The following is a 10,801-nucleotide window of genomic DNA, read 5'->3' as shown; positions in this document are numbered from 1 at the left end:
CTCCGGCTCCCTTTTGGTGACAGGGGCAAGGGGGGATCCGGGCTACAGCGTGGTCGCCCCCAGGCTCCCCCCGAGCCTCCCCTCCCCCCTGCGGGGTGCAGGGCCCACAGGGAACCCGGCCAGCCCTGTGCCTCCCTCCCTTCCGTCGGGGCTGGCGAAGCGGGAGGGCGCCGTGGTTAATGTGTAATGGGGACCAGATGGTCGCCTCCGAGGCAGCCTGCTCGGTGGAGAGCCCGGGAGGGAGGGAGGGGAGGCGACGGCATGGAGAGGGGGGGCTAATGAGGGTCAATTGCTGGGTGCCCAGGCCGGGGGAGAACCGCCTGCCCCCACTATTTGCTCATCAAATATTGTCCTGGGCAGCTTGGCAGGGCTCAGCTCCGCCAGGCAAGTCCCGGGCCATCTGGGCCAGCTCGGGAGGCGTCGCTGGGGGCAGGGCGCCCCTTCCCCTCCCCTGGCGAGGCCGAGCTGGCCTCTTTTTGCATCCTGCAGCCGGGGAAAGAGACCGGCTGGCGAAGGAGGTCGGCCTGGCCCCGCTGGCCGAGGAGCAGCCAGAGTCCCAGCCGTCGAGGGGCAAATCCGCAGCGGCGCGTCCGGGTCTGGGGTTCGTGGGGAAGTCGCGCCGCCTCAAAGGAAGGAGCAGCTCCCGGCGAGCGTCGGAGCCGCAGCCCAGGTAAAAGCGAAGGGGATGCTGCCGGCTGTGGCTGGAAGCTGGCGGGTGGCCCGGGCCCCGGGGAGGCAAGCGGGAGAAGGGGCGCCTCCCGCGGGGGGTGGCGCTGCCCCGACTCCTGCGGCCGCTCCCGCCCCGTCCGAAGCAGCTTCTGGCGCCGGAGAGGAGAAGCGGAGGGAGCCGCGGCGGGCGGACCTGGGGCCGCTGTCCGCGCCGCGATGGTGCTGAAACGCCGCGGCCGCCGGCCGCCACTGCCCCAGCCCCGACGGGACGCGGCCAGGAGCCTGCAGCGGGTGGAGGTGGGTGCGGAGCGAAGAATCAGCTGCCTCCCCGCCGGCATCTCGCTTTGGGGGTTCAACAAGAGCTCCCCCCCAAGCACTCCAGATAGGAAGGCCCTCTCCACTTTCGCTGTCCCAAGGGAAGTGCTTCTCTGAGCAGAAGTTGTAGAATTGGAATTGTGGGATTGGAAGGTACCCCCAAAGGACATCTAGTTCTGCCCTTTGCAATACAGGAATCACAGCTATAGCGTCCCTAACGGGTGGCCATCCCGCCCTTGTTGAAAAACTTCCAAGGCAAGCGAGTCCACCGCCTTCCGAGGGAGTCAGTTCCACTGTGGAATGGCTCTCATCACCAGGAAGTTGTTCCTACTGTTTAGTCGGAATCGCCTTCCTTTGTCCTGTGAATCCATCAGTTCTGGGTCCTGCCCTCCAGAGCAGCAGAAAACCACCTTGCTCCACCTTCCGTGGGAGAGCGCTTCCGATGTCTGAAAGTGGCTATTATGTCACCTCTCAGATCACATCGAAGCCTCCCTCTTGGAAGAAAGAGAGCAGTGAGAAATAGGTCCCCAGGGAGATGCTCCCCCCTCCATGCAGAATCCTTTCTTAGCAACTGCTCCCCCCCCCCCCCCAGTTTCAGGGCATTCCAAAGGCTCCTCCCGGAATAAGATCCATGAAGGAGGCAGCTTCAAAGAAGCAGGGAAGGAGACACACCCACACCCCCCCACCTACCTGGGAAATTGAGTCTGTGTCCTCAGGAACCCTCCTCTTGGCAAAAGGAACAAAAACCACCAATTGCTTCTCAAGCAAGAACGGGAGTAAAGGAAAGCCATCCCGGCCCAAGCTGGGTGCCACTTTGAGAGACTTCTGGGGGAAATGGAATAAAATGACAGTAACTAAATAAATGCTTTTCTCTTATAGAATCCCTGAAGCTGTCCTGCCGGGGTTGTCCTGCAATGCAACACCAAGGTAAAGGGAGCCTCCCTGACCAGCTGGGGATCTCTGCTTAGGCACCTGGTGTGCCATAGAGAAGCCCTGGCATTTCTGCCCAGTGATCTGAGCGCCTGACCTTTCGGGCTGTGAATTGAAATATCTAAATCGAGCCTTCTCTCCACTGCCCGCAGAGTGTTTCTGGATCTAGCAAGTCATAATAACACCGTCCTCCAAACTGATTCAGAGTTGACCTGCAAAGGGTGGGGGAGTTAAGGATCCTAACCCTAACCCAACACTGGCTGGCTCCAGCTCCCCACCCCTGACTTAGGTGACAGGACGGAGGGAATCCCCGTCAGATTTGCAGGTGACATAACCTTAACATCTTCAAACAAAGAGGAGGGAGAAAAGTTTTTCTCCCTCCCTCATAGCACTAAAACTCCTGGGCATCCAATGAAGTTGAATGTTTGAAGGTTCGGGAGAGAGGAAACAAAGTCCTTCTTCGTGCAGCACAGAGCTAACCCATGGAACTCCCTCCCACTGGAGGCAGTGATGGCCACCAACTTGGATGGCTTTAAAAAAGGATCGGACAAATTCCTGGGGTTGCCACTGGCCAAGATGCCTGTGCTCTGCCTTCCACACCTGGAGGCTGCAATGCTTCTCAATCCCAGTTGCTGGAAACCAGAGGAGGGGAGAGTTGCTCTTGCGCTCGGATCCTGCCTGCTGGTTTCACAGAGGCATCTGTTGAGAACAGGAGGCGGGACTAAATGGGCCAATGCCCTGATCCTGCTGGCTCTCCGCATTTTCTTAAAATTAAATGTGCTAACCTTATTTTCAAATGCTTTCCTACATTCCCGTTCTTCCATATAACAACACCATGACTAAGACCACATGCAGCTGAGCACCAGACTCCAGGCGGCCCCAGAAGACTCCCCCTTCCTTGCCTGCTCTCTGGGGGACAGCCAGGGGTGTAAGCCATCTCTCTGGGCTGTTTGCAGGGACCAGTGGTGTGAACCAGCTGGGGGGGCCCTTCGTGAACGGCTGCCCCCTGCCCAACTTCAAGAGGAAGAGAATTGTTGAGCTGGCTTCGTGTGGGCTGCGTGCTTCAGACATCTCCCGTCACTTGAAGGTAAAAATTAGATGGAGGGTGGGAAGCCAGTGGGAGCGGGGCCTTTATCTCTCCCGGCAGAAGGGCAGCAAAGGCCAAGTCATAGCCTTCATCCAGATTATTTGATATTTTCTTTGTTACACACCACCCTCAATATCTGAGCAGCGAGAGGCTCCAGGGTTTCCAAGCACTTGCAACCAGCTTCTGTTTCCTTGGAATGAAGTTAGAGGTAGGTAGCCATGTTGGTCTGCTGTAGTCAAAACAAAATAAAAAAATTCCTTCCAGTAGCACCTTAGAGACCAACTAAGTTTGTCATAGGTGTGAGCTTTCGTGTGCATGCACATTTCTTCAGATATACCGAAACAGAAGTCAAGTCTCTAAGGTGCTACTAGAAGGAATTTTTTTATCTTGGAATGAAGGCTTTTATCTTTAGGATATCTGGTTTTATTTACACAGATATACACCCTGAACATAGGATGGAAGGGCCCACGGCATTAACACCCCCAGCAGATCTTGCTTCTCCATTATTCACAGCTTTTGATCCAGCGCAGAGCAAACACGTCTCTGTGTCTCCAGCCTGCTCCAACTCAGCTCTCTCTTGCACTGCTCTGGCTCTTGTTCCTCTACCTCAGCAGTTCTCAACCTGTGGGTCCCCAGATGTTGTTGGACTACAACTCCCATCACCCCTGAGCTGGAGTTGTAGTCCAACAACATCTGGGGACCCACAGGTTGAGAACCGCTGCTCTACCTAGTAACTAGGTGAGGCCCCTCCCAGCAAGGCAGCCCAGAAAGATGCCACGGTTGATGGCATCGGAAGCTGCCAAGACATCCTGCAGAACCATCAGGGACATGCAGCCATCTGTGCCCCCAACTAGGTGAGGGGGTGGAGGAAAGGCCCGCCCATTGACCTGTAGGGCCCCCTCACTTAGTTGTAGCTCTTGCTGAACTCATTGTTTTGGGATGCTGATGAGGCACTTAAGAGGCCAGGTGAGGTCATTGTCTTGCAAAGAAACTTGTACGACCACTTCAGCAACCTCCTTAGCTAGATTCTAACCCATGCTAACTTCTGCCAACCTAGCAGTTCGAAAGCACATCAAAGTGCAAGGAGATAAATAGGTACCGCTCTGGCGGGAAGGTAAACGGTGTTTCCGTGCGCTGCTCTGGTTCACCAGAAGCGGCTCAGTCATGCCAGCCACTTGACCCAGAAGCTGTATGCTGGCTCCCTCAGCCAGTAAAGCGAGATGAGCGCCGCAACCCCAGAGTTGGCCATGACTGGACCTAATGGTCAGGGGTCCCTTTACCTTAACCCATGCTAATCAGACCCCAAGGGACTGGGGCATCAAAACCAACAACAAAGGGGACGGTTGATAAGTAGGAGGGGTGGGATTGAGGGGCTGGGGACAATCTGAAGCAGCTGGAGGGGGGCAGCCAACCCCCATAAGCCCCCCAACTCTCTCTCTCTTCATGCAACCCTTCATTGCTCCTCGCTCCCGTTTTTACACCACAGGTTTCCAACGGCTGTGTCAGCAAGATCCTCACCCGCTACTACCAGACGGGGGCCGTCCAGCCAAAGGGCGTGGGAGGGAGCCGCCCTCGGACATCCACGCCGGAGGTTGTGGCCCGAATTGCCCAGCTGAAGTGGGAACAGCCGTCCCTCTTTGCCTGGGAGATTAGAGTGAAGCTGCAGGCGGAAGGGGCCTGCGCTGCCAACAGGATGCCCAGTGTGAGTTGCCATGAGCTGGCGGCGGGGCAGGTCCTGGGGGGGGGTGTTACCTGTGGGCACCGAGAAGCTGGGGCTGGGAGCCTGCCATGTATGTGCTGATTCGTTTATAAATCTCTTCCCAAGAGCTGCTCCCAAGTGAATTTCAATGCAATCAAGGCATGCGTGACTGTCTTTTTCTTTACACAGCAGGAAACATGTGCCAAGGTGAATCATGTGATGCACCCCCCCACCACCACACACAATAATTCCATGTGCCACTGGGTGGGACAATGTTAGAGGGCAGAGCGCTGATGGGATAGACTAGATCCATTGTTCTGCCCGGACACTGAGGTCCAGCTCCGAGGGCCTTCTGGCGGTTCCCTCACTGCGAGAAGCCAAGTTACAGGGAACCAGGCAGAAGGCCTTCTTGGTGGTGGCGCCCGCCCTGTGGAATGCCCTCCCACCAGATGTCAAAGAGAAGAACAACCACCAGACTTTTAGAAGACATCTGAAGGCAGCCCTGTTTAGGGAAGATTTTAATGTTTAATAGGTTATTGTATTTTAGTGTTTTGTTGGAAGCTGCCCAGAGTGGCTGGGGAAACCCACCCAGATGGGCGGGGTATAACTAAGAAATTATTATTATTATTATTACTATTATTATCCCCAGGTTGGGTCCCTCCTCTGGATTCCCCACCTCCTAAGAAATGAATCACATTTTCAGTGCAAGCAAAGGCCTGTGAAAGGGCAGCACAACAGTGGCCCCTCCCCAGGGGCAAAGGAGTCGGGGGACCCTAGCACTCTCCTCACCTTCCAGGAGCTCAGGGAGCCCTCTGCTCCTTGCCGGTGACAGGCCTTAAGCTGCGGATCAAGAGAGCATCTCTTGAGCCCCGTCCAGCCTCTGAGCCCAGCAGCGCCGAAACCATCTTGCTGTGGGGCTGAAGGCAGGGGACCCCCCCAACCCACTCTTCCTGTCCAGAGGCAGCAGGAGCAGGGGGGCCCTCTTGCACCAGAGGAGAAAGATGCAGCTGGGGACCCCCTCCACAGCCAGTGCCTCCGAGGACGGAGTCTGGTGCCATCAGCTCTGAACAGAGCCTTTGCCAACTGGAAATCTTGTCAGACTTCCCAACCCCCCAAATGTTATGACTGCATCAAGTGCAATTTATTTATTTCTTGTTTTATTTCTTGCATTTCTATCCCAGCTTTTCCTCCAGGGAGCTCAAGGTGGCATGCACAGTTCTCTCCCCCCCCCACCTCAATTAATCTCAACAACAGCCCTGTGAGGTAGGCTAGGCTGAGAGGCAGGGACCGGTCCCTCAAGGCCACACCCATTGAGCTTCATGACCGAGTAGAGGATTCGATCTCTGGTCTCTCCCAGGTCCTAGTCTGACATTCTAACCACCACACCACCTCTGGCTCTGCAGTGTGATCCTCCTGAATGTGTCAGGATTAGAGCCTGACTCTTGGGGCCCCTTCCAGCCACCGTCTCTTTCCTCCCTCCCTCTCCAGGTGTCCTCCATCAACCGAATCCTAAGAAGTCTGCCGGTGGGGATGCCCTTCGCAGAGCAGGCAGCCATCCTCAAGCCTCTGGAGTCAGGTCAGAGATGTTGTGAAAAGGCTTCAGGACGTGGGTAGGAAAACTAAGGCCCGGGGGCCGGATCCGGCCCAATCACCTTTTCAATCTGGCCCGTGGACGGTCTGGGAATCAGCGTGTTTTTACATGAGTAGAATGCGTCCTTTTATTTAAAATGCATCCCTTCCAACTCTACCACTCTATGATTGTAGGATTCTGTGACTTGCTCTGGGTCCTGCTTCCAGGGATCTCGCTGCACAGACACCCACACTTGGTTTGCACTCCCTCTCTTCTGCAGGTCCCACCTTGCCTTGGGAGAGGAGTCCCCAGGGTTCAGAAGAGAGGACAGAGGCCCCGGCTCCCCCCGCGGGGCTGCAGGAGGTGGCGAGGTCCCCCGCAGCAGGCAAGCCAGGCAGGAACAGGAGCCGCACTGTCTTCTCCAAGCAGCAGCTGGAGGTCTTGGAACAAGGTGAGTTCCTGGGGCTGTGCAGGATCAGGGCCCCCACAAGGGCAAGGACTCTGAAGGGTTCCGAGGGAAGGCAGAGAGTCTAGGGCAGGCATGTCCAAAGTCCAGCCCACGGGCCAAATCTGGCCCTCCCGTAGCTTTAATCTGGCCCCACAGGTGCTGCTGCTTGCACTGAAGTGATGGACATGAGGCAGGAGTTGATAATGCAGGTGAGCTGCAAGCAAGCTGCCGGCCAGCCCTGTGGAGGCTCCTTTTATTGACACAAATATGCAAACCCAGGCAGATACATTTTGGGCTGTGACCTTTACACATCTTCCGGTCCCGAGATCATGGGGTGGTACAAAGTTATTTTGGCACCTGTTTCCACCGCGGCATTTTCCCCTTGCACAGTGTGTGGCGAAGGAGACAAAAGGTCTCAGAGACAAAGGTCACAGACAGGACACCGCAGACTACTGAGACCGCAAAAGGTTAGACAGAGGAAACGATGTTCAGACAGCTGTGGCTTTGTCTGTGAGGGGGGGTGCCCTGCACCCCAAGGTCACGCGTGCAGGCAGGCTGAGGCTGCCTGCAGGTGGGGAGTGTGCTCCCTCCGGATCCCACAATCATCCCTACATGTGCCCAGCTCTTTGTTGGGCAACTCGCGCATGCGCCCTGTGTGCGGCTCTAGGACTCATCCACCGCTATCTCATGTATGGTGAGCAATTTTCTGCTGACTAATCCTAAAAAAGGGTCAGCAACTTTGGTCGGCCTTCATGCATGTTCACTTCATCAGATCTGGCCCTCTTTGTAAAAAGTTTGGACACCCCTGGTCTAGGGTCATTATCACAGCAGTACAGTGGTACCTCGGGTTACATACGCTTCAGGTTATAGATGCTTCAGATTACAGACTCCGCTAGCCCAGAAATAGTACCTCGGGTTAGGAACTTTGCTTCAGGGTGAGAAAAGAAATCGTGCTCCGGTGGCGCGGCGGCAGCAGGAGGCCCCATTAGCTAAAGTGGTGCTTCAGGTTAAGAACAGTTTCAGGTTAAGTACGGACCTCCGGAACGAATTAAGTTCTTAACCCGAGGTACCACTGTATCTCCATCTGAGGGGTCCTGTCAATCACAGTGTGGTGCTTTGGGATCTGGGCCAAGGGGGGCAGCTGGATGTAATTCCCAAACTCCCTTCCAGCATTCCAGAGAGGGCCGTATCCAGAGACGGCTGTGCGGGAGGAGCTGGCTTCTGCTACTGGGCTCCCAGCCGACACCATCAGAGTAAGTGAAGCTCCTCCTGCTGCCTGCTCCCTCACCCAGGACAAAGGCTTTGCTCCCCCAAACGCCACTGTGCAAAGCAACCTCAGAGCTGCAGGATCCTCACCCAAACACCAAAAACATAAGAACATGCTATTATGGGGGGGGGGACGACGACCCAAAACTGCTCCTTTTCCCTTATGGGGTACCTAAGAACCTGTATAGAGTCCTTAAGTAGGTTGGAGGAAATAACAGAGGCCAAGCAGAGAATATTGAGAAGCAATGTGGCTAGTAAGCCTGATCTTTATTGATCTGTTGCAACAGGGTCCTCACTCACCACACGCAGGGAGGGAAAGGAGGAACCCTGAACATTGGTGTGCAAGCCCTTATATAGACTTTTAAAATTGCCTCCCCTGTAGCTCAAGACCACCCCCAAAACATCATACATACATCACAGAAGGAGGCGCTCTCCAACAGAAACACATCACAGGGGGCGGTCTACCCCAGAAATCCTGTTTGTCAGGATACCTGACAATGGTCACTGATTGCTTTACCTGGGCAGCCTGGCTATTCCTTTTGAGATGTTAAATATTTAGTTCCTGAACCCAGGTCACAAGTCACAAATATGCCCTTAAGACAGGATTTGAGCAAAGGGACAATGGGAAGGCTTCCCCATTTCCTTCCTCACTGCAGAGAATATTTGAGGTCCCTGGAAGAGTCAAAGTGGCTTCAGGGTGGCTCTCCTGTACTATTTCAGACACATAGTTTATATACTTATTTATGTGTTCACCTTGAAAATTTATGAACTTTTTTAATATGTGAGACCTTAGCATTCCTATAACAGTGCAAAGAGGCTGCAGGATCAGGCCAATGGCCTCTCTGGCTCAGCATCCTGTTCTCTCAGGGCCAAACAGACGCCCATTGTGGGAAACCTTGCAAGCAGGATCCGAGCACAAGAGCAACTCCCCCTGCCTCCTGTGGCAGTGAGTTCCATAGGTGAACCCTGTGCTGCACCTTCTGACATTCAGCTTCATGGGATTCCCGGGAGTTCTGGGGCAGGGTGTGGCCCCAACCCAGACTGCCTGTGACTTTGTCTTTGTTCCCACTAGGTTTGGTTCTCAAATCGGAGGGCGAGGCAACAGCGAGAGGCCAAGGCTACGCTGGACACGGGACACACAGGTTCTGGCCTGACCCCCTCCCCAATTCCAGGTGTTCTTGTCCTGCCCTAAGGGGGGGGGCTTCACAGAGAAGTCTGTGTACTGACTTCTCACAAGGCTCTCCCCCCCCCATGAATCCGTGGATCCTTTGTCTTCCCTGCACCCTGTTTTTCTTAGGGCACTTTGGGAGGGACAACAAGCTGTGGGGCAGGACCCCTAGGGCAGCAGGCAGCTGCTCTCCCAGTTTCCCCTGGCAGCCGTGGGGAGAGCAAGCAGAACAAACCCTCCTTGGGAGCCACGAGGCAGGCAGCAGACAGCTCTCCCTCTCTCTCTCCTTCCTAGGACCCCCGTGGGAGTGCTGCCCCCCTCCTGCGGCACCAGCCCCCCAAGGCTTTGCTGCAGCCGACTCTGACGCACCAACAGCCGCTGCCCTCTGCCACCAGGTAGGTGGGCGCCCAGAAGTCCCAAGATCGGACTCTCCTTCCTTGGAGGTTTTCAAGCAGAGTTTGGGTGGCCTCTGTCAGGGGTTCTGTCAGGGAACCTGCTGAGGAGGGCTGAGGAGGAATGGTGGGAGCCTCCCCCTGCTCCGGATCCGGATCCTGAAACTTCCCAGGAGCAGGAGGACAGTATAGATTTGGAGCAGTGGTTTGAAGAGGGGCATAGTTCAGAAGGCAAAAGCTGGGAAATACTGGATGGGGAACAGCTAGGAGAAGAAGCACTGGGAGGGAGAGGGTTAACAGATCCACTGTCTCTGGAAAGCATTCCTCCGCTCAGTCCAAGGTTGAGAAGAGCTCAGAAAGTCTCAGAACAGAAAGTACAGAAAGCACAAGGCTCAGATTACATAACGTAGGAGTGACGTAGATTAATAGGGATGGAAGTGGGTGGAATCCTTAATTAGGAGCACTGCCATTTCTAGGAGATGGGCTCTTTGTTCTCTCGCTGTGGTTCTGACAGTTTCTAACTGGTAAGAAGTCCCTTTCTTTCATCTTCTTATCTACTGCCGATTCCCCGAAGCCTGACAGATTCTTTAGTTGTGATTTCTGCATTGCTGGGGGTTGGACTAGAGGACCTTCAGAGGTGCCTTCCAACTCTACAACTTTAAGATAGGGGACAGCAGGATGGGCCAGGGAGTGGTGCAGGGGGTTGGGCTGGATGACCCTTGGGGGTCCCTTCCATGATTCCTCTTGCCTCCACAGCCTTCCCCTCCCAGCCTTGCCCCTCGCTTCAAGGCCGGCGGCTGCAAAACCTTCCCGCCCCACCTGCATCCACCTGGCCCCCCACCCTGTGCCTGGACGGAGCCCTTCTGCGGTAAGAGAGGTCTCCAGCTGCTTTGGCTCCTACCCATCCCCCCCATGGGGTAGGAGGAGGGCATCACCAGCCAGGGGGTCAGTTGCCCTTCGAGCGCCCCTTCCTTTGGGGCATCAGAAGAGGGGCCCGCTCTTCACAAGGGCCCTTAACCCTCGCCTGACCCCTGGCTCTTTCTCTGCAGGGCTGGGGTCTGCAGGGGCTGCTCCTGCCCCACCCTGGAGCCCAGACTTGCCTCCTTTGGTGGGGCTCCCCCCATCCTCAGCTGTCCGGGGCCCCGGAAGCCCCTTCTGCCCCACCAGCTCTGGGCTGCTGCCAGTGCCTCCTCCCCAAGGACCAGGGAACCTGATTCTGGGGGGCTGCCCAGGCCCAGAGAGACCACCAGGAATATC

At 55.7% G+C, this 10,801-nt stretch overlaps 1 protein-coding gene across 1 annotated transcript; it reads left to right on the top strand.

Annotated features, from left to right (window-relative positions):
- Positions 1–1,426: 1,426 nt before the first annotated feature.
- PAX4 (paired box 4) lies at positions 1,427–10,416 on the top strand (the record flags this gene model as incomplete). The annotated part of the gene is made up of 8 exons (XM_083464259.1): positions 1,427–1,496; positions 2,871–3,019; positions 4,488–4,703; positions 6,189–6,276; positions 6,551–6,721; positions 7,883–8,152; positions 9,447–9,547; positions 10,315–10,416. 8 exons carry the CDS (start codon positions 1,427–1,429, stop codon positions 10,414–10,416), a joined length of 1,167 nt encoding a protein of 388 aa, XP_083320385.1.
- Between the last annotated feature and the right edge of the window lie 385 nt (positions 10,417–10,801).

The sequence above is a fragment of the Podarcis liolepis genome (genome assembly GCF_965112155.1).
Source record: "Podarcis liolepis genome assembly, chromosome: 10".
Lineage (NCBI taxonomy): Eukaryota > Metazoa > Chordata > Lepidosauria > Squamata > Lacertidae > Podarcis > Podarcis liolepis.
Note: the sequence above shows the minus strand (reverse complement) of the source record. Positions and strands in the feature narration are given on the sequence as shown.